Source organism: Zonotrichia albicollis, chromosome 10, assembly GCF_047830755.1.
Source record: "Zonotrichia albicollis isolate bZonAlb1 chromosome 10, bZonAlb1.hap1, whole genome shotgun sequence".
Classification (NCBI taxonomy): Eukaryota; Metazoa; Chordata; class Aves; order Passeriformes; family Passerellidae; genus Zonotrichia; species Zonotrichia albicollis.
The window spans coordinates 20794664-20817734 of NC_133828.1; the positions used below are offsets into that span (position 1 = coordinate 20794664).

At 41.1% G+C, this 23071-nt stretch overlaps 1 protein-coding gene across 7 annotated transcripts in view; it reads left to right on the forward strand.

The window, feature by feature from the left end:
- The window catches only part of PLEKHM3 (pleckstrin homology domain containing M3), a 94280-nt gene extending 72226 nt beyond the window's left edge, over positions 1–22054 (forward strand). For all 7 annotated transcript variants that reach the window (XM_074548275.1, XM_074548278.1, XM_074548276.1 and 4 more), the window contains 2 exons: positions 5669–5826; positions 15610–22054. In XM_074548275.1, the coding sequence (XP_074404376.1) occupies positions 5669–5826; positions 15610–15787 (336 nt within the window). In that variant the 3' untranslated portion in view covers positions 15788–22054. The remainder of the gene's footprint in view (positions 1–5668; positions 5827–15609) is intronic.
- The last annotated feature ends 1017 nt before the right edge of the window (positions 22055–23071 follow it).

A 23071-nucleotide genomic window follows, 5' to 3' on the forward strand; every position in this document is an offset into this window, starting at 1 on the left:
AAGTTTGGGTATTTCTGTGGCCCTGATCTCCTGGGTGGGTGGAAGGTTATTGCAGGTGTTACTTGAAGCACTGTGGATTACAGCTAATTCATTTGTCCTTCTGTTTCTACACATCTCCCCTCTAGTTCCTGCTGAAGTGGTTGGGTTATTACATCTGTGGAAATTACACAGTCTGAGTTAGGAGGGATCTTCCATGCTTTCCTTGTCTAATCAATGTGTGGCTGCTTTTCAGTTAGTTCCAGCTAGAGGCTTCTATTAATGTATTTTGGAATTTGAACAACTCTCAGGAACAAACTCTAGTTCTGTAATAGGGCTTTTTAATGCCTAGCTTTTGCTCTTGCTCTGTTGCCCAAACAGAAAGTTATTACAAGTCATGAGTTCAGGTTACCATCTCTGGGTTAAAACTCTCAACAGACTTGAGAAGTTCTACCTCTGTTCCCTTGGCCACTTTTCTAGTTTGGTTTTTAATATGAAAGCATATATTGCAACACCACGTTCACTATATTCAACACCATTCACATTGCTCTCATTGCACCATTCACATTCACATATATTCAACACCACTACATTGCTCTCCCATGGGACTGGTTTGTGCAACTCTCCTTCATGCTGGGAAGTAGGTTCTCATACAGGGAGTTTTTGTTGACTGAACAGGGAAGACAAAGTGGCTTGACTTCTCTGCTGTGTGTAATGGGGGCTGGGCTTTGTGCTGCATGGAGGCACAGCTGGGTCTGGGCAGTGGGGCCTTCAGAGCTGGACTTCTGCCAGCCCTGTGCTCAGCCCAGGGCACCAGGATGAGGGACGGAGTCAGGACAGAGCTGCAACTCAGCCTGTGCCAGAGAGGAGGGGACTGCTGTGCTGTGGGCTCAGAAATGCTTTGTGAAGGTTAGACACAGGGACTCTGATCACAGGTCCCTGGGAAACACCTGCTGCTTCTGAAAGTTGTCCGTGAGCAATAGCCCTTTTCTGCATATGCATTCTGGGCCACTCTGGCTTGGTGGATGCTCTGGTCTGTGGCTTTGCACCTGTTGTTCTCTGGGGACAGCTGACTATCCATTTGTTTGTGAAAACATCACCTTGATAGAGCAAGGGAACTATGAGTAACTTCCAGTCTTTGAATGAAGGATCAGGAAATCTCTGGGGGCAAGCAGCTCTCCTGACAAATAGTTAAGCTTTGACTGATCACACATTGCCCTCATAATCATATTAATGTGATGTATCCAAAGGGACTTCAACTTGTAGCACAGCCACTGCTGCCTTTTATCTCCTGTCTTCCTGGTGGATCAGGAATCACATAACCCAGTGCATGTGTCCTGCCTTCCCACTGTACAGACTCTGGCAGCCTTTGCCAGCATTGGCTTGTCTGCCAGTGTTTGGCAGTCCCTGCATTTCCCCCTCACCTCACTTATTCTGTGCATTTGTTTCTTCAGAGTTATACTGCTCCCCAACTGAACACAAAGATATACCAAGAAGAGAATTTGATTTACCTTTATTCATAATATTGACTTGTACGAGAGGCCTCTGTTGCAGAAGTCATCTAAAATAATTGTGCCACCACCCTTTCAGCACATGTTCAGATACTTTACCCGCTTTGTTTCTCCCATTGCTGCAGACAAGTCTCTGCCTTCCCCTCTTGCTCTTCAGTACAGCTTGAGCTTTCCCAAGCTGGGTTCAGGAGCCTGGGCAGTGGGGCAGGTAGCTGCTCCTGCTGGATTTCCTAGTTTGTCCTCTCCTCCTGGCAGCCCTGGCACCTGCAGCCAAACTCTGGCCAGAGGGATGGTGTGCAGTTTGGGCAGAGAACCTGTATGGGAGGCACCTCCAAAACACAGCTTGTCCCATTTCAGGTGGAAGATATGTGGCAGTTACTGTAAAAAGCAGTGTTTGCTTTGCTGGTTTAAATTGTAAGTGCTTTGAGGGCAGGGCCTGGCTTTTATGTATGTACATGTGGGTGTGTATTTTTATACAATTCCTGATGTGACACATGCAGGAGCTGTGTGCAAAGCCATGACTTTGTCTTGTGGAAGCTTAGAGAAATGTTTTTCCTGATCCAGAGAGATGAACTGTGATTCTGATCTGACCACTGGGGCTGTTCAGAGACACAACTTGCTTTGGACTTCTGGACACAACTGTTTTCCTTCTGCTGTCACAAGGAGTGTAGCCCAATGTATTCCAGGTACAGCAGTGATCAGCATGGCCCTGTGTCCACAATGATGTTGGAATGGATTCCTTGGCCAGTTAAGGAAGAAAAAACTGCATTGTACCCTCTGTCATTTGCTGACTGGGATGCCATCAGTAACCACCTCTCACCCATAGTTTTGACCAATTAAACAATTGCTTGCTCTACAAAGAGTTTGGATTTGAAACAGACCTTGCTCTTTATGTGTGCTGTAAGTAGAAGAGAATCTGAACTCAGCAAAATTTTAATTTAGGCTTGACACTTTTTTTCTTTTTAAGAGACAGGCATATATTTTTAATCCTTTGCCAGGTATATGCTGAGACATCCCCTATGTTGAAGAGATAAGTCAAGGGTGAAAATTTCAGTTTCTGTTGCTTTGGCATACTCTTAACTTAGTTTTATGCTAAGCTGCCACACTTCTGAAGTGTGATGTACTTTTCTACAGCTTGTAGTGTGTGATTTCACACTTTCTCTGTTCTCTGTTTTGTAAACTTATTTTGTAAAATGAAATGTTCTTAGGAAAGGTTCAGGTCAAAGCTTAGGAGTGACTCCAGCAGTGAGAACAGACGCGTGCTGGATTAGACTGCATGGAGGCTGTGAAGTCTTCGTCACTGAAGGCTTTAGGAACAGATACAGCTGTTAAGAGTGATGTAAATATTAGTGGCTCTGCCAAGACAGCCTCTTGAGGTCTTTCTTTTCCTCCCGTAATTTCCATGATATCTGGATAATGCATTACATTTGACTATCACACTTCTATTCTTTATCACTTATGTTTCCTTGAAACTCAAAATCAGATTCTAGTAACAACTGGGAGAAGATCCTGGGACTCTTCCATCATGGTTCTGGGATGTCTAAAATGACCAACTCTGGACCTCTGGCAAGCACAGGAGAAGTTTTAAAACCTTTGATGACAAGTTGTGTGCTCCTTTTCCCATGCCATAAAGCACTCACTGTGAAACTGTTACCACAAAGCTGTGAGTAGACAGCCAAGTAGACTTGGGACAGCCAATAGGATTCTTCCTTTCTGCTTGCCTAGCATAAATGGAGATGAGGATTTTATTCTTATTAGCTGCAAACAGGAATGAGAGAAGGCTGCAAGGAAAAATCATCCTGTGCATAGCCTTGAGGTCTCTGATGAAACAAAATAACACAAAATTTACAGATGCTAAAACCAGTGATAACATCGATTTAATGCTGCATTTTGTCTTCCTCCTATAATACAGTAAAACGGCCTGTAATTCACATTGCAAAATTGGCAATGATGATATCTCTTTGAAGATATCATCTTCCTCGTATGTCTGCAGTGGCCTGAGTAACAAGCCCACCCACTACAGTGCTACAACAAGCCATACAAATAAATAAATAAATAGGGTCAAATAACACCATCTCCTCAGGGCAGCTGCCCACTCGATGTGTCTTGCTTAGGTTGTGAACACTTCAGCACAGGAAAGTGTTTGTTCCTTGTAGTTTTAAATTCTCTCCCAGAGCTTAGGAAGGTAATAGATTATGATAATTGTGTTTATTACATTATATAAAATATTACTTCAATTCAGATATTTAACTTTTAAATCGTTGCTGACAGTGACATTAGTTCAGATTTAGACAGTTTGTTTACACTGTACCTTTAGCCTGCATTTTAAGCTGAGCAGTTGTGGCCTGAGGTGACTCCTATAGCATAAAAATTCTCTGGAAAATTTGTATGCATTGTGGTTTATTTATTATCTTTGTATGTCCATTTCATCTGTTAGTGCCTAAGTGGGTTTTTGGAGGGTAACTGTAGCCTTGTCTCTAGCTGGGTGGCTTCATGGTTTCTTTCTTTCTGTTTATTGAATATTGTCAACTTCTGTGTCTCCCCTCTGTAACTGTGGAGTCTGCAAGAAAAATATTTCTTCCTTCAACATGGAAAACAAACCCTAGCCTAGGGGATCTAAATTACCTTTTGACTATCTGTTGGAAGGTTAGGAGTATCACTGCCTTGAACTGTGGCTTCATTTTTGTATTTCATGCAGCAGCTTCTCTGCATTGTTTATATGTGGTTGAAGGGGATCTTCCTATACCAGGATGCAATAGGAACGTCATTTTTCCTCTGGCATGAGCAGATGTCCTATCTGCGGCAGTAGCAATAACATTGCTGCTTCCTGTTGTTGCAGGTGTTGTCAGCAGGCTGGAGCTGAAGGCAAGGAAGGGGCACATTTCTGCCCATGCCATTCACTGCCATCAACACCAGCACTCCCCATGCACCTCCTTTTCCACTTGTACTTTTTAGTACTGGCTTTCTTGGCTAGTGGGCAGAAAGTTGCCCTGGAACACAAATTTATTTCCTTACTACCTGGCCTTTGCTTCTCTGTTGTTCTTCTTTGCATTGGTATCTCTGCTTTCTCTAGATTTGGTTACACCTAACTCAAATTACAAGTGGCGTTACCGTATTTAGGGAAGGGGTGGTTGAACTGACATTCATTTAAGTGTAAAACTCCCCACTCTTGGGTTCCATGGCACAGCCCCATGCAACTCTTCAGTCAGCAATTACTGCATTCTTTTCCTTTTTACAGGAGGTTGCTATCAAATCCCATGATACATTTCTATCACTACTCTGGCAAGCTGCCATTCAGACCACAGGAAACCCAGAAGAGAAGAATATACACTTAGGGCCTTATTCCATCTTCATTCTTCCCTACAGCAGCAGAATTCCTTCAAGTCTCTAGAAGTTTGATCTGAATGGAAAGTATTTTGCCTGAATAGCACCCCTTATTGAGGCATTGTCTCCAAGTCACAAATTTAGATGAGTGTTGTGGTTAGCAGTTTAAGGTCTGGTCATTTTTTCCACACGAACACGAGGAGTGCTAATCACTTCTCATGGTCTAGCAGGATTCTCTGGGACTTCTTGATTTGAGAGCTAGACACTAAAGGAAAAAAAAATAGTTCCTCTTCAAGACTGTACCTAAGAAGTTATTTGTTTTAGCAAGGAGCAGAACATTATATTTGAATGGTTTTCAGTGGGAAACAACTACTAAAGGACTAAAGCCAGGACTCTGTTCACAAAATACATGCAAAAAACCCTTGTTCTTTGAAGGAAAAGAAATAACCAAAACTGTGATATGCGCATGAAAAGTAAGAAGTGGTGAAAATTGTAAGGCAGTATTCATAGCTGTCAGAGATCATGTGGAAGCCTTAAACTTGTTTCCTATTTACTTCTTTGTGCCTTATTGTATGAATGCGTTGTTGTACTTAAAACGACTACTAATATTTTGTTATTGCCATGTACAGATTTACAAAAAGATAGTAAATTAGTTTTCATGTTCAGATCATTGGTGCTTCAATGACTACTATTATCACTTGTGTTTTCATGAAGCTCTAATTGTTGGGAAGTAACTTTCCTATTGCTTTAATCAACAGCATGTACCTGCATTTCTGTTGTAATAAGTATTGTCTCAGTCTTTCAGGTCATTCTGGTTATTTCTGTGGGGTTCATTCAATATTGTCTTCTCATTCCAGGTTATTGAAGGAAAGCTGGCTCCTTTCTTGGGGAAGGTGATCAAGTTTGCCACCTCTCATGTGTATAGCTGCAGCCTTTGTAGCCAAAAGGGTTTCATCTGTGAGATTTGCAACAATGGAGAAATCCTTTACCCCTTTGAGGACATTTCTACAAGCAGGTACTCCAATGCGGTAAAGTCAGTCATACATTTGATTTGCGTGTTGTAGCCGTGAGGATTCTCAGCCTCATGACCCTTTATTTAAATAATTAGGGACTAGATTCCACTAATACACATTTCTGGGGAGCTACAGTAGATCACTGCTCCAGGGAGGCCACCATGAACAAATGTGGAAGCAAATGAGAAGTGCTACTTCCCAAGGTCCTGTAAGTCTCAGAAGAGCTCTTCAGAAAGGGAAAAGCCCCCAGATCATCACACAGTGTGATTAAAGCTTTTCTGAGTTTGCAAAGTGTCCTGAAAAGCCAAATTACTTTTCTGGAGTGATCACAGACATCTTTCTGTTCTCTGGTATCACTGGGCCCATAATGTACAGGGATCATCCATTATAAAACAATAGCCATCCATTCTGAAGTGTCTTCCCCATTAAATGTTTTGGCTAGTTCTCTGCTCTGCCTGCGTATTCCTCTGTGCCTGTGTATGCAAGATTTTTTTTTAATATATTGCTATTCTCAGATGGCAGCAAAGTTAAGTGTATGTGAGTCCTAAACTAAGCGAAAAAACCTTTATTTCAAATCATGTAGAGTACTGGGTGCCAGGTCAGGGACAGAAGTCACATGGGAAACCTAGAAGCAAAATGCAGGAAGCCAAGGCAAACTTGGCAACTTAGCAGTGTTACTACTCTTTTTCAGTAGTGTCTTGGATTTTCAGTAAAGGAGATATACTTTCTTCCACCCTTAACAGAAAGACAGTATATCTGACATCCACAGATAAGTATTTTTATGGCTGTTTCAAATACAGTCATTGCAATTTATTCTCCAAAGTGTTCATTTGAAAGTGGAAAGAATCAAGGACCCACCTTTGGAGACAATCAGGACCAGACAATTAAAAAGGTTTGTTAAGAATCTGGTTCCCTTGCACGCACAAAGATGTTAAATTAAAAGTAACCAAGGACTACTCTTAAGGGATTTTCAGTCTGAGTTTCAAAGGTTGTTTGCATATTGTTTTTCCACAGTCTTATTCTAAAAAATATATTGACAAAGCAGTGGATAAAAGCTAAGCAAGTATGATATGTAGTTTATAAACAGTTTTTAAGAAAGAATGCATCTAGGGTGCATGGTGAGATGGGCTGAGTTAAAAGACAGACTAAGATGGCTTACAACACAAGATGTCTGTGGAGACTGCATAATAGGTGATTGAAGATATTCCCAAAAGATTAATGAGACTGCGAAGGAACACTTGAGAATACAAGTTCACGTAAAAATTTCATTTGTCTGGGAGATTTTCGGTCTCAAACCCATTATTGGGTGTATATTGTTTCCCTGCCCTTCAGCTGAGATCAGAAATACCTTGCAATTACAGAGTTCAAAACCCTGTGGAATCAAATAGAATTTGTCAGCAATTCAAGCCAACAGAAGCTGCTCTAGCTCCTGTGTTTGTGTGAGTTAGAAGCCAGAAAGGACTTGTGTTCATGTTTCACAAATGTGAAGTTATGGTTGATGTCATGCCAAAGACAGCAGTCTTTGTTAATGGTTTTAATTAAAACACAATCAGCATCAAAGTTCTCCAAGATTTCTCTTTCTTATCTCATCATTCTGCTTACTCCTTTTGTATTCCTTATACTAAACCTTGTTTATCCCCAGCATTTTCTGATTCCCTTCCTAGTTAGTTTCCTCATCTCATTACTACATGTGCACCTATGTGGAGCTAACCAGATTATTTCAGTTCAATATTTTTGCTCTGGAGGCAAGTTATGCCAACAGAGGAGCTTGTACAGTAAAGCTCCTGTGCAGCTCTATCAGCTCCAAAGCACTGAGGGAGGCCAGGTGGAGGGATTTTCTGTTTGTTTCCATCTCTTGAAGACGAGAGAGGTTTCTGAAGTATGTGTACTGAGCACTACAAGACAAGGTAAGGTGAGGAGGCTAGTTAGAAATAGAGGGATGTACAAAGTAACCTGGCAAATGGATGGCAAGTCCTAGAAGGCCCATGTGAAGACTTGCCGTTATACCTGAAAATTCTGATGTATTCAAGATTTCCTTGTCAGTTGTCACACAGAGCTCTGAGTAAAAGAGCTCAGATTTGTGATTTAGTTGTACTGTTCTGAGTCCACAGTGTACAGAGATAATTGGCTACAACTCCCTTCCCCATCCTGGTTTTCTGGAATTGCTATCTGCAGCACCGTACTCATATTTTGTACTCAATAGTGGACTGCCAGGTACCCTGGCTGAAGCTGGTGAGTTGAGGAGGAAAGAGGAGCTGCTGAACTCTGAGGACCATATTTTTCTTTTTGCATTTGAATGTTTGTTCACTTTTGAGCTATCAACTCTACCAGCAAACTGGGCTGTTAGGTTAGAAATATTTGAAAGTGGGTGCATGACATCTTTTGCAAACTTCAGCTCTTTGCTGCATGTTTGAAAAGTGAAGCCTGGCTTTGTGCGTGTATATATGTATGTCTGTGTTGAGCTGGCATTTGGATTTTTGGCTACCTCTCTAACCTTTCTTGCTCTTTGGAGAGAAGAGTGACAGCTGTTAGCTGGCCATTACAATTCCAAGGTGGTTCTCAGTTGACTGTTAAACTTTCCATCCTCATGGTCTCTTAGGTCAGCTTTGAGGTGAAGAGATTGTTTCTCTCCAAAATATTCTCAGCAGTTTCTGGCATAGTGTTCAGTGGGAATTGATGAAGGATGGGTATTCTTTAGATAGATACAGCTGAGAGAAAAAGAGGGCCCCTCTTGAGGGCTGGAGTTTCTCTTTGGTCTCGTTATTTGCTTGAGAGTAATTTTTGTCAGTCCTTGGGCAAACAGAGTGAATACCTGGGTTATGCACTCCTCAGGGTTTGAATACACATATATTACATACCCTTCTCTCACTAATCAGTGTGACACATTCCTTTGTTGGCAAACGGTTCCAAAACAAACACAATCAGTTCACTTAATTAGCGGGTCTGTGGGCTGTGCTTGGCAGGCGCTTTACATCCTGCTCAACAATGCAGAGCAACAGTTTGCTGCCTTGAATGCGAGGGTAGGCTCACAAAGTCATAAGCTTTCAATGATACATCCTTTCTCTGGCTGTTCTTGGGAGGTGGCCATTCTGCACAGATCTTAATGAAAGCTGTGATTCAGTAGTTAAACCATTTCTTAAAAATTGTCCCATCCTTTTGATGCCTCTTCCAGTCACTTTGATTCTTCTGTCCCTTATTCCCCTCTCTTCTATCTTACCCATATTTATATAATACTTCATCGGAGTTCTTTCAAAATTTCACAATTTTACCTTGTTTTCGAAGGCTTTAAATCATGAGAACTATTTGAAGCCTCTTGAATTAATTGTACATTTCATGGACCAAATTTTCAGCTAATGTAAATTCTCTGAGCTCTGCTTTTGCTGGAGTTCTGGCAACTTAAATAAACGGAGTATCTACCTCCTATTTTATTTCTTGGGCTAAATTTGCCCTGGGCTAAAATTTAGAGAGTAAATATATAAAATTATCATATTATATCACTTATTTTATATTTACAGGTGTTGTGCAATGACTTTAAATATCCTTGACTGTAAATTGGCTTGTTAGAACTATCCTTGCCCTTTAGCAAGCAGGCGCTTCTCCTCAGGTTGCTCTGATTTTGCTTTTTCTTCACTAATGTGAGGAAAAGGTTTTGTTTCTTTCTACTAAAATTAAAAAAAGACCCAACAACCAAACAACAGAAGTGAAGTCTGGGTAGTGGCACTGTTGTCTGTAGTAGTTGCTGTATTTGTTTTATAACTTAGAACCATTTTTAACAATTTTTAAATCTTAAGGAATGCTGAGAAAATTACCTCTGGAATGAGAGTAGAATTTATTAAAATATATTTTCTGTCCCATCAGATAATTAAGCAATCATGGTTATGATTAAGATTATGTTAGCCATTTAATGAAGTTTTGCCTGTCATCATCCTAATGATTACTTTCACAGGCAATTAAATTTGTTGTGTTTTGCTGGTAAAGTTACTTGCTTGTTAAGAACAATTTAATCCATTCCTTTCCTTTTATGTGCTGGCTGTAGATGTATGTGAACCACAGAGTTGCTCTTTTGTGTTCATATTCATTTATCAAGGCTAAACTGTTTTCACTTTGTTAATTTGTTCTGCAGATCAGTTAAGACATGTAGACCTTCTAAGAGACAAACCAGAAGGCCCAAGTTTAAAATAGACGTGCCACAGAGCAGACTTGACTATATCAACCAGCTTGGATGCCTCCGTAATCTTTGGCCACCATCCTGATAAGACCTGTGAATGTACTTTGCACATAGTGACAAGGCCTGCTAAAGGCTCTGGGGCTGTGCATGCTGAAGTCTTTGCAAAGTTACAGCTTTGTGTTATGGATGCTGTGTCACTGGACAAAGGCAATGCTCAAGATAGATGTTAGATGGAGAGACGGAAATATTCAGTACACAGTATTTGCAGGAAATACCTTGGCACAGGTCAAAGGCATCACACAAAGTACATAATTTTCCCTCTTGCTTTGATTGGCTTGTCTTTTGCTAGAAAGCCTTTCCCCAGGGTGGGCTCACCTGAGTTGTGACAGTAGTTTAGTACCTCATTTTGAAAGAGGTTAGCTTATCAGATGCTGATAGCTGGTTCAAAGCACTCTGACGTGATCTGCTCAGCACTTCTTTGAGGAAATGTGCGTACCTAAGTAGATGTTAAGTTCTCTTGGTAATTTGATATCTCCTGAATCTGTCAAAATTGCTCAAAATCTTCTGGCCCAGATGGTCTTTTTTTTTGTTTGTGCAGGGTAGCACAGTAATATTATCTGGAAGATGTAAACAGAAAACAATAAAGTATACCAGCTTTTTCATCAAGTATTGTCTTTTACAACTGAAATAGCTTTAGAGGTTGGTTTTACTTGCCTCATGTCACTGTTAACTAGGCTTTTAACTAGAATATTCAATCAATGTCATATTAGTGCCAACTTTCTTCCATTCATTTACCATGTGGGCATCCCTCCCTAGGCAGGCTACTCGCATTGGTTCCTAGGCAACCGGAATAATATTGCTGCACGTGTGTGTCAGGCATTGATTGCCTTTGGGGCTTTTTTTTGTATTGTAAGTGAACACAGGCTAGTCCTTTTTCCTTTTCTTTGTGTTCTGCTGAAGGCTCAGAGTTTGAAGGGCCTGTCTATGATATTCACAGCTGAGCAATTCAGAAATGCTTGCAGACAGGCACATGTGCATAGTGTGGGACGGTGATCATGCTGGAATCCCCAGGCAAGGCTTACTTCAGCCAGTATGTTTGCTCTTTGGGGTTTTTAATAGCTGAGTTACAGGTGGTTTAGTGTTTTGGGTGCTTGGTGAATATTTAGCATCATCTAAGGAGAACATATTGAATGTTCCCATTTAATCCTGCTTTTACTCTGTGTGGTAGGAAATAAGAGTTTAGTTGTGAAAAATTTAGCCCTAAATAAAATCCTTGCTGAAATTTCTTCCAAGGGATTACTCACTTGACCAAAGGTGTGCAAGGTCTGGCACAAAGGAAGTGAGTTTTTTAAATGACAAAATGAAAGCTAATATATAAAATTATAAAGAAAGGGTGGTGGGTGAATATGGCACTGCAATGGGACAGGGGAGCTCTTTGCCCTTCTCAGCTCTGCTAGGAGCCCCTGGCTGACCTTGAGCAAGCCAGTGGTGCTGTATCTGTACAGCCAGCCCCTGTGCAGGGACTGAAGGTATCCTAATAAACCTTGTTGGTTCTAGCAGCCTCATCCCACCTTTGTACCTGTCACATTGGTAAGTCTGTCAACCAGTTAGGTTCCTACGAGCCAAAAACCTGGCTTTCAGATGACATCCTGCACCACCTGTTGATCATCCCTGCTTCATTTTGTCTGTTTGAGGTGAAAGGTCTTTGAAGCCTCCTTGTGTTGTACCCCCCACTTCAGGCACCTGATTCTGCTCAGGGGCCTTAATGATGGTGCAGTACAAAGAATAAACATAAGCATAATCAATTGGTTGTGCAACATCTAGAATTACTTGAGCTATAATCCTGGGAAAAAAAATAGATGGGAAGCATGGAAAGAGCATGCCAGAACTTGCAATTTACTAAATATTGCTATGTTTCAAATGCCCAGACCTAATGGGAGATACTAACTTTGGCAGCATACAAGGAATGATTATATGCTTTTAATGTAGAAAGCCTTTTCTTTTGTAACTAGTGATGATAATAATAAGAGTATTGTAATGCCTCTCTGGCTGTGGAGAGCTTTGCCCTTTCTCTTACACTTTCCAGTGCAATAGAAATTATTTAGAGGACTGAATTATTCTCTGCATTTTTTTAATCCATACAAGTAAAACATCCTTAAAACATAAAACACCCTCTAAAGTCTCAACAGAAATTGAGTTAGATCAGGAAAGAGGAAAAAAAAAGAAAACACCAAAATAGAGAGGAAGCTATTTCAGCTGCCTTCTTAGAAGACTGCAAGTCTGTGTGAAAACAACACGCAGTGTTCACTAAGTCTTCAAATGCTGTTTGAAAAATAGCAAGATGCTATTAATGTGCAGTGTCACAATATCATTCATTAAAGAAGGAAACATGAAAGGCCTGAATGGCTATGGGCTCATCAGCTTATTATCAGTGGTGAATAGCATTCTCACAAAGGATGTAGGGACTTCTTGGCCTCTAGACAAAGAGTAAGTCGGGATTCAGAAATAGCACCTGAACTGTGAATTACCTATGACAACAACAAGGGTTAAGGGAAAGATAAGTAGGTGTAGTGAACTATTAAGTGAGCCTTTTATAGGCTACAAAATATATTTTATTTCTCCAGAGAAATAAAATCATTTTAATATACTGAGGCTTGAAAACAACAAAAGGCCGTATGAAATTCACATGTGGAGATAAAATTATATCTCAGAATCAACTAGGAAGCAATCTGTTTGTAATATTCTGAAAAGGAATATAATGGTGGAGTTTTTGGTATCACTGGAGAATCCCTCACAGTGATGTTAGAAATGGTCAACCAGTTGGCATTCCAGGGGCAGTTAAGATTGGCTGTATTTGATATGAGGAAAAGCAGAGCTGTGTAGGTAGCTTGGGGGTAGTATAGCTCCACCACTTTTAAAGGAGTGACTTGCTAGTTGCACCAAGGCAGAGCAAGATCAGCATTGCCTCCCTGCCCTGGTGACTTTGTCAGTGAGGGGGACACAAGCATGCAGTGAAGGCTGAAATGGGTGTCCTCTCTACTTGTTCCTGAGCAGAGCTAGAGGCAGCTTTGTTCTCCAACTCAGAGCACCCTTCCTCTAGGCTACTGCCTTGTTGTCATCTGGACCCCTTGGTTGGGCTCAGCCTTCACAAGAGGAGGCAGAAAAGGGGTCTTCAGAGCAGCAGTCAGGGGGCACCAGAATGGACCCACGATGGCAGCAGTGGGTGCCACTGCAGGGACTGTGAGATCAGGGCTGGCTGTTTGCTCTGCCTCTGCTTAGTGCCTGACCCTGTGGGGTCCTGGGCACAGCTTCAGCTGCTGCACCAGCTCTAAGGAATAACTGCTCAGACAGTTTTTCTCTCTGTTTTGATTCTAAGCGATGGGAAAAATGTTTGTTGACTTTTTCCACTGACCTTATTTCTGAAAAATGAATTAATATTAATTTGAACACCATCAGTCTTTGTTTGCTCTGCTGATGGCCTTTGACTTGGGAGACCAGGTGTGCTGGCTCCTCTCTCATCCTGCTGAATCCACTTCAGCAGTAATTTCTGCTAAGTTTTGTGGTTTCCATGCATGCTGTAGAGAAGTATTAGACTAGCATAAGGGGTGGTGATGTGAGAGCACAAAATTACACTTCTCATCAATCATTACCCTCTAGCAACTTCCAGGGCACTGTAAACTGCTGACTAACAAGGGAGAATTAGCTTGATAAAATCACCATTAGTGTCAGTTCAGAGTGGTGTAAAGTTTTAGACACTGCTGTCTTCTGTCTCTTCTTTGCCCATTAGTGGGTCTGTTTGTGGAGATCCCGACCCAGCAAATCATGTAAGCACACTTAATGGAAGGCAGACCAGTAATCCCAAATAAATCAGTGGGATGTGAGTCCTAAGCATGTGTGTATGTGCTTCCCTGGATAAGGGCAATAACACACTCTCTGAGCACAGAAATTGTAAATATCTCTGCATAAGCCAGTTTCTTGATTCAAAACCAGATTTAGAGTGTAGCTGGACTGAGAAATCCAAGAGTCAGGTTTTACTGCAAGAGAGCATGGAAGCCAGTAGATATACTGCTTTATACTTAGCTACGTTCGCCTGCCTTTTCTTACTCACATTTAGGTTTTATCAGTTTATGCTAGTCAGAAATGCACCTCATTAAATCTCTGCACAGCCTTCTTAAAACTCTGGAGTTATTAAAATTTACACCATGTTTGGAGCCATGCATAAAACCTCAAGTGCAGTCAGATCAGGAGCAGTTTTTTTAAAAGTCACAGATGAGATGCAGCCAATGTAGCTAACAGGTTGTGTTAGTTTAGGGACTTCTCTCAGTATTGTCAGACCACATGCCTTATGGCTTCTCACTTTTTGGGGGTTTTCTTTCTTCACATTTTTAATTTCTCCTCACGGTCTTGAAGACAAGAACCTTATTTCTATGAAAATCAGGTTCAAAGCAAACCAACAAAAAAACCCACTCAAGTTATACTAATGGGCATTATGTAGTCATTGGACTACAATGTCTGCAAGAAAGGAAAAAAAAGTGCAAGGCATTTCAAGATGTCCTATGGGATGAATCACCAAGGGTGACCAACACCCACTGTTTGTATTTCAGGATTACTCTAAAATTTCATGTTTTGTTGCTTTATTATTTGATTATCCAACTGAAATGTAAGACTTTTTACCTCTGACAGTCCTCCTTTTACTTTTTCTTTTGGTTACAAAGCTGTAGTGACAACTTGTCACTACAGATAGATATTTGCATTGAAAGGCTGAGAATGTCCAACTGTTGAGTTGTAGCCCACTCATGATTGCAGATGTTTCATTGCTCCACATCCATCTGCATCTGGGACTTGATCTGCTGTGACACTAAGTTCATTGCCTCACAATGCCCCAAAAGTAAACCAGTCATCTTGCTTGAGCAGTTGATTTGTTTGAAGTCCTGATGTCACATTTGAGAACAGAGTAACACAGCTTTGAATGCCAGAAGCATAGCTCAATGTATTGATCAATTGATCAACATAGACCAGTTGTCTTCAATAGGACACAGGGTAGACAACATCACTTACCTCTGTGTCATTTTTACGCTTGAAATGACAACTTCTGCTGTTGAAGTGGACTGTTCTTTACTCTTTCCAGAACAGCTGACTGCTGGAGCTTCAGTGAGAAATATGTCGCATCGTGGCTGTTGCAAATCACAGAATCTGTTTCTGCAATTGCTGAACTATAACTTATTGGAAAATAATATAGTCACGCCTCATTTACAAACAAAGCAAGACTTGTCTTTCATAAAACAAAGTTGATGTCTTTTCAGTATTGTACCTGAGTACTAATTACAAAAGATAAGTATTAATCCTTCTAAAAACTTGTCTGTGAAGCAGAAATGCTGGGACAGATTCTCAGCAACTGCAAAATGAGTGCAAGTCAATTTATCTTAGTGCTCCTGAGTAGCTTAACACCAGCAGAGGCGTGGCCATACCAGTGTCTTTTACAACACCACTCGAATGAAGGATAACGCTCTTTGAGGTCCCAGAACAGTGTCAAGGAATACCTACTGCCCACAGGCAGCCTATTGCATGCTCTGGTCCTATGTTGTGATTCCATTTTGACACTAATTTGTGTTTGCAGGTGTGAAAGCTGTGGTGCTGTCTTCCACTCTGAGTGCAAAGTGAAGGCTGTACCATGCCCCAGGTGTGTGCGTAAAGAATTGCAGAAGAAGCAGAAATCCTTCTGGAGGCAACTGAATATGGATGAGAACTTCGAAGAGTCTTGCAACATGTTTGAATTGTCATATCAGAACACATGAGGTCCTTAAGGCAGTGGCCAGCCTGAAGAGAATCTCTCTCCCAGCTGCCAGCTCAAGCAAATTCTCTGCTTAGACAGGCAGAAATTGTTTTGAAAAATGTTACCTGACCTCCTTCATCTGTGAAATAAGAGCTGCCAAAGTGGCCACAAAGCCTTGTTGGCTTTGACATACCAATGGCTAAACTGCATTGAAATCCAGCCTCTGGCTCTCGTACAAAATGTGGTTTATGAGAAATGCTTTAGGTCTAGCTAATTAAGTACCCAACTTTCTTTTCCACCTCTGGAGAACACTTTATCTCAAGGCAGAAAATATTTGCTGCCATGACTGCATTATTTTTTATGTTGTTCATTTAGAGTTGATGAATCATCTACTTATTTATGTGTATTATTTATTTATTAATAGCCTTGGCAGGGGTTCTGGTGAGGTGTTTCACAGAACCCAGTAGAGCAGGAATTATTTTAAATCCACTGTCTCCTTCTGATCTGGACATGTGGTTTCATTTCCTCATGTTTTCAGAGAACTATCTTAAAGGATCTCCTTCCTTAAACCTTATTCGGGGTGCTTGCAAACATAAGACGCAGAATAATTCCTTCAGTTATGTTTATATATTTGTAACCACCCTAGTGAACTACTCCATATTCAGATAACCATGGGACTTGCTGCTCTTTTTGTTCAGGCTGGAAATACCAGTTAAGCTCTGTCTGAAGTACTTTGAGATTTGTGCTGGTTACTCTCGATTCACGGGAGGCTGTGTCCTTGTCTGTAATAACATGATGTTGGTTCTCCTCCTTCCAGACTGAAACTTCAGGGCATTTTAAGTGTTCACATTGGTTTTCTGTTCATTTCCTGAAGTTTATTTCAAATGTTTTTCTAATCTGAATCTGTTAAACTGATAGTCAGGAAAGCGATCTTGCCCATTTTAGTTAGCAAATTCCTCCAAAATTGTGAAACACTACTTTGCTGTTTTCACATGCAGCCTGTGTCCTGTATTCTCTCTGAGCTCTGAGGCATTTATAGTTCCATAATGACTTCCATGGTGGACAGTGAAGTTCCTTGAAGTATGATTCTGCTTCACACACCTGCAACACAGGGAAGTATAAAACACAGTGAATTATTTTGTAAAGGGAAGTACCTGATGGATTTAACTGGAGAGCTGTGTGTCCTTACTGGCAGTATGTTTAATTCATGGCAAGTTCACTTCCAATGAGCAGTTAGATTTCTTCTCCCTATTTCACATTCCTGACTCTTTTCCACACCCTGCAGTGATATGTCTATTACATACCTATGAAAGCATTCATATATATATATACAGACACACACAATCTATATATAGAAAGTAAATATGGTTTCAGGAGAATAATGCCAGTTGCATGTGGTTTTTTCCTCTCCTCTCACATAGGTTTGTGAAAATATGGAATACTGATTTTTGCTTCGTATATAATCTACAGACTGTTGTATTCAAGGCAGAAAGCAGTTTTGTTTGTGGAAGCATTTCACTAATTGCAGAAGTATTTTGAATGAAAGAATAGGGTACATCATGCTTACATTAAAAGGTAAAATGCTACAATGAGTTGCCTTGTACTGGAATATCAGTGGTTACCTTTTCCAGCCTCCAGTCAAAGAAAAAAGTAGCTTTTTCAAATTTGAGTGCAACTACTATATATATATATATATATATACATATATACATATATATATATATATACACACATATATATATACAGAAGCATGTTTATATCTCTATACATTAGACAACCAGTGCCTTTCTTTTGCAGAAATCCTTCTTTCATTGGGATTCTTTAGAAGGAAGTGAGGGTTTTTCCATGTTCTTGGCAAAGTGCTGTAGGGATTCCCATACTTAATAAACCTGGTGAATCATGCACCTTTGTCACTAAAATTAATACTTCCTATACACAATGGTGTCTCTGTCTCAGCTCACTGTTCCTCATGTGAAATGAGTTGCTTTTGGCTATCACCCTTAAAGGTATAATGTTCCTTGCAAATCCATTCCCATGCAAAGAATTCCCTGTGTGTTCAGAAATGCAAACACTGGGGAAGTATTGTGGAATTAGTCAGGCAAACAGGAACTGCACTGGTACTGGCTGAATAAACAGAACGCTCCCGTGTTTTTCAGCTTGTGTCACTACAATTACTTCTGTGGCAAAGCCAGTAGCTCTGAAACTGTCAGCATCTGTCAGGTATTATTTTGAATTATCTGTAGACATAATGTTAGGTCATTAAAAAAAAATGGTGGTGTTTTACATATCATCATGCTCTGGTATTTATAATACCTCACAGTACTTGTTCATGTCCAGCTCAGTTTGGAGAAGGCTGCTTGAGTGCACTGTCAAAAACCGTGTGGAGTCAAGGAATCAAGGTTCAGACATTGCAAAATATTAGTTACTTTGACAGATGTCCTATCTCCAAAGTACCAGTCCTGTGGGTGGTTAGATATTGGAATTGAATGCTGGAATAACAACATAAACAGCATTAGAGTTGCTCTGGGTTTGTGCATGTACTACAGAACAGTTTCTTTGCTAACAGAGATTTAAAGGATAAAAAAAGTATGATGTTGGCAAAACTGCTGAAATTAATAATGGGTTTGAAATCACTGCCATTACCAGTGACACAGAGCAAGAGCATGTTATGATATTCTGTCAGTACCTAGAGCTTTATGTTAAAGGATACTGTACAGTACAGATCAGGCTATTTGCTTTAAAATCCAGTGTTGTTGTAAACCAGCTAGTTCCTAAAATGAATAGACGTTAATTTCTACTTTGGAAAAGTGATAAAACTTCACAGTAGCTCTAGGAGCTGGCTGTAAGGTGAAAGATTATGTCCTCTCAGGGATGCCTAGCTACTATCCAAAACCAGTTATTCTTTATGAATGGGTACGATAAAATATTCTGTCACTAATTTTTGTAAGCATAATGAAAGGCTTAATCCTGCCCTCAGTCAGTTTTCTTGCAGGAGCCATCTGCAAGCAGGAGCATCAGCCTGGGGTTCTGCAGGTGGGGGTTTCAGACAGCGCTGTACCCTTGCATGGTTGTCTCGGCTGTTTCACCAGTGCTCTGTGCTGGTCCCCACTGCTCTGTGTGCCCATTCTGCAGCCCACAGCCTGCACGGGGCTCTGCTCTGCAGACTTCTGGATGAGCATCAGCTGGTAAAGTTCCTGGGGGCTTTGCAGATTGTACCACTCTCCAGCATCCTCCCCCCACCCCAGGTGAAATTATGCATTGGTACTTCAGACTTGTCCTACTCACGCATGAAATAAATTTGAATGATGCCATTTCATTGTGAATCAAGAATGAAATATACTCTTTGTCTTCTTCAAAGAGAAGATGCTTTCATAACTGACTGAGAAGGAATTGATCTGTAATCCAGTTACTGCTTTTGCTTTGTACAGAATTTATCATCTGTGTAAAAATAGGATGCTTAACTACAGTGGACGATAGCTTCACTCTCTACAGGTACTTAGAGTTGTTAGTCTGATATTATTTTAATCTAGGACACTACTGAGATCCTTATTCAAATCTCTTTTCCTCTTTACCCTAACTATCTACCTTTCCTTTAATGGGAAGATGGGCCTATTTAGGCGATGCAAACTTCAGCTCTTTTTGTATTATCAATCTATAAAAAGATAAATTTGTGTTTCTTATGTAGGAATCCTTCTATTACTTTTCTTGGTTTTTGTCTGTCTTATGTGGTGGAAAATGATGGGTTCATGATATGACAAAATATCCTGGCTGGCACATACCAGTATGAGCTCACTGCTGGGATCCATAGGAATTGGTAGGTTTGAGGGAAGGTACTCTTTTGAGAGGAACTTAAGTTTTTTGCAGTACTGCACAGGCTCTGCTGGCCCTGTTAGGAGTGAATGATCAGGGTATTTCTAGAGCTCCTCTTGTCAAGGCTTCTCTTATTATTAGGATAGTGTGTGTATTACAATAGATTGATGATAATGTCTTGAAAGATTTTTAAAAAGAGCAGAGGATGTCTGTTTACAATGAAATGGGGAAGCTGCCCAGTTGAATTTTGCTTTTTCCATGTAGCAACAAAAGCCACTGAGTTTCCTAAGCTTCCCAAAGGGCACTGCCTGGATTGCAGCTGACTGTTGATCTGTATAAAAAAATTAATTGAATAATATCATAAGGTTCTATTTTTTTTTCCTGCCACTGAGTTGCAAGCCAGTCTCCCCTCTCTCTCCACTGTCTCTGTCCCTCTCTTTACTCACAGTACTGAGACTGTAGCCAGACTTGGAGCTTCATAGGTCATTGTGCTACTTTTGAACCAGTTGAGTCCAGTCATTCTCTCCTTTGTAATTTGCCTTCCAATTTTCCCTTCCCAGTAGGAGTGCCTTACAGTACAGTATATTAGTGTCTCTCTTCCTGTTTTATATTTCCTGATTGCATCTGCTGTTTTATTGACTTGTAGACTTAAACTGAAATGCTCCTATGGCTGGGCCTGGTCTTTTGCAGGAGCAGCTGAGTAAATCAGTTTGGTTGTTCTGCCCTCATGAAGTTAGCTCTATAGGCTTCATATACCAGCTCTGAAGACACCAAGCTGTGTGGGAACTCCTCACTTTTGCTCCTTTTGGTGCCTTAAATTTTGAGAGGTGAATAATTTTTTTTAGAAATGCTCTGCCATCATGCAATGTTTATGGCATCGGAGCTTAAAACCCTTGCTTGTGTAGTACCCTTGCAGTTTCCATCGTACTAAGAATGGTAACTATAAAGTTTGTTTACTGTCCATGCTTTGTGAGGGCATTATGAGAGAGGATAGTGTGGAGATGGTATTGGTTCTTATTATGTGTTTTTTTGAGACTTGCTGGCTGCTTAGCCTGAGATGCAGTTGTGCAAGACCTTCAGAAGGTGTGCATATATAATAATGTCAGGTACAGAGAATTAAAACAGGATCAGGTCACATGCAGTTTTGCTCCTCCTGGAACCCTTGGCCAGAGACTCCCATACCAAGCCCCCTGCTTGCTTGCACAGCTGGGTCCAGTGCTGTGGGGGTGAAGGTGTTTCCTCAGCTCAATTTTAATGCAACCTGGCTCCCTGCAGGCTGACCCAGTGGGGGTTCAGTCAGCCTCACCTTAGAGAGAGGGTTAACCCATTGAAATTTTAGCATTATTTGCTAAAGTATCTGGCAGGTGTCAGCCTGGGGCACAAGTCCACATTTGACACCAGTAGCAGGAATCCCCTTAGCAGCAGCAGCAGTGCTGCTACTGCATTTTACCAGTACAGTGAGGAGACAGCCTGGATAACAATGTGCAAAATCCTTCTTTACTTGAAAACCCTGGTGTGGCCGTGATGGCTTGAGTCATATGTTAAAATGACAATTTCACCCAAATTCCTTAGGGTGACCATTAATCCAAATTGCAAACATGCCACTTGTGGTCAGCATCAGAGATATCTAGGTCTGGAGAGCTATCAGCTGTCTAGGACCAAAGTGTATTAGACTCTGTGCACAGGTGTCAGCGGCTCAATTATTTATTTATTCCTGTCTAATTCACATGTTAAACCATTATGGATCCTTGAATACACAGCATTGTTTTGGTGGAAAAAGGATTTGTTTAAATTTTGCTTATGCACTTGTCTACCAAGTTGATTTTGCTTAAACTAAACTGTGCTTTCAGTTTTGATTTTTAATTAATACCTGTGATACCAAGTTACCTTACATGAGTCCCTGCTATACCTGAGGCAAGCTAAAGTAAATTCATGAGCAAAATGTGTGTTTCATAGGTATTAAGTGACAAAGGCAGCTTCCAAATCAACTTGAGTTCAGTCAAGGCAGTTGAAAGCCAGGTGTGAGCAGCAGAGCACAGTGGCTGATGTGGTCCCTGGCAGCCTGGCCTTTCCTTCCTGCCAGAGCACCAGCTCACCTGCACCCCTTACAGTGAATTTTAGCATTGCTGGCAGTGCACCCTGAGTTTTTGGAATACCCTTATGTGTGTGCTACTGTGTTAACTTATTTGCAACATTGTTATGTGTGTTTCATTGTTTGCGTTGTTGGTTTGGTTTTTTTACTTTTGACAAGGATATTTTTTTAATTATCTGCAACTACTGGGCAGTAGTCTTAATTTATTATTGATGTGTAATGATGTTATAATTTAAATCCACTGAGTTGAATTGCTTGTTGACACTTGAGCAGGGTTTATTTGGGTTCACTTGTGACTGCATCAGAGCACCAGTCCCTCCTGTATAAAGGCAACTCTCAATAAACACTAAAAAATGTTACTCGTCCTTTTTAATTTCCCTTCTGGTGGGTACTGTACCATGGGTAGGGCAAGATCTGAAAGAGTGATAGTTTTCTTAAAAATGCTTCTCTGCTGGTTAAAGTCTTCTGAAACTATGATGTCTGCATCAGGCTCTGGGGGTTTGGATTCCCAGTTAAATCTTGTGGTTTTGGAACACCACAAGTTCCTAGATTTTTGATGGTGCTGACCCCTGCCACAAGCTCCCAGGGCAGCTTACTGTGGCTTTGAGGCACCCTTGGAAACAGAGCTCCTGGGAGGCTTGCAGTAGCAGCTGCTTAGTGTGGCTGCCACATGTCCTCTGCCAGAAGGGTGCAAGGCCAGGGCCTTGAACTCTGAGTAAGGGAGGCATCTCCCAGGTGGACTGAGGGGCTGGAAGGGCAGGACTTTGCCCATGTTATGACGGTTCTCACACCTATGGATGTAGGAGCAGGCAAGATTCTTGTTGTTCTTGGTTGTTTCTTTCAGTGCACCAGCTAAGGTGTTTCTGCAGCTCCTTGAATCTGGATTCAATGACTAAAGATTGCAGCACAGAGCTATGGTGGAGCTCATGGGCCTAAAACCCCTGCCTGAGACTCCCCAGAGCATTCCACAGCCAGCCCTATGCTCTGGCAGCTTTCAAAGAGAAGGATATATCCTTCACTATCTTCCTGCCCCTCCTCAGAAAGACCAGAAGTCCATCAGGAATGTCAATCCTCTCTCCTGCAGGAACCTTTGGACTTCATCCCTGTGATGAAATCAGCTACAAGCAATGAGTTAATGTTTGACTGGGACCACACAAGCTGCACAAGGAAACCATGTGCAAGACCTTCTCTTCCTCCTATTTGCTTTACAAGGTGAGCAAATTCTGTTATGACATCTCCTTCCCCTTTCACTGCCGCCTCCCCTCCTCACTTCACCCTGTAAGAGGTGGTGTGAAAAAGCATCCAGACAGAGCAGAGACCATGGGCTCTGTGGAGCCCTGGGAACAGCATGCCAGTCCAAGCTCTAGCTCTTCTTTTAAACTCCAGATACTTCATTTTAAAAGA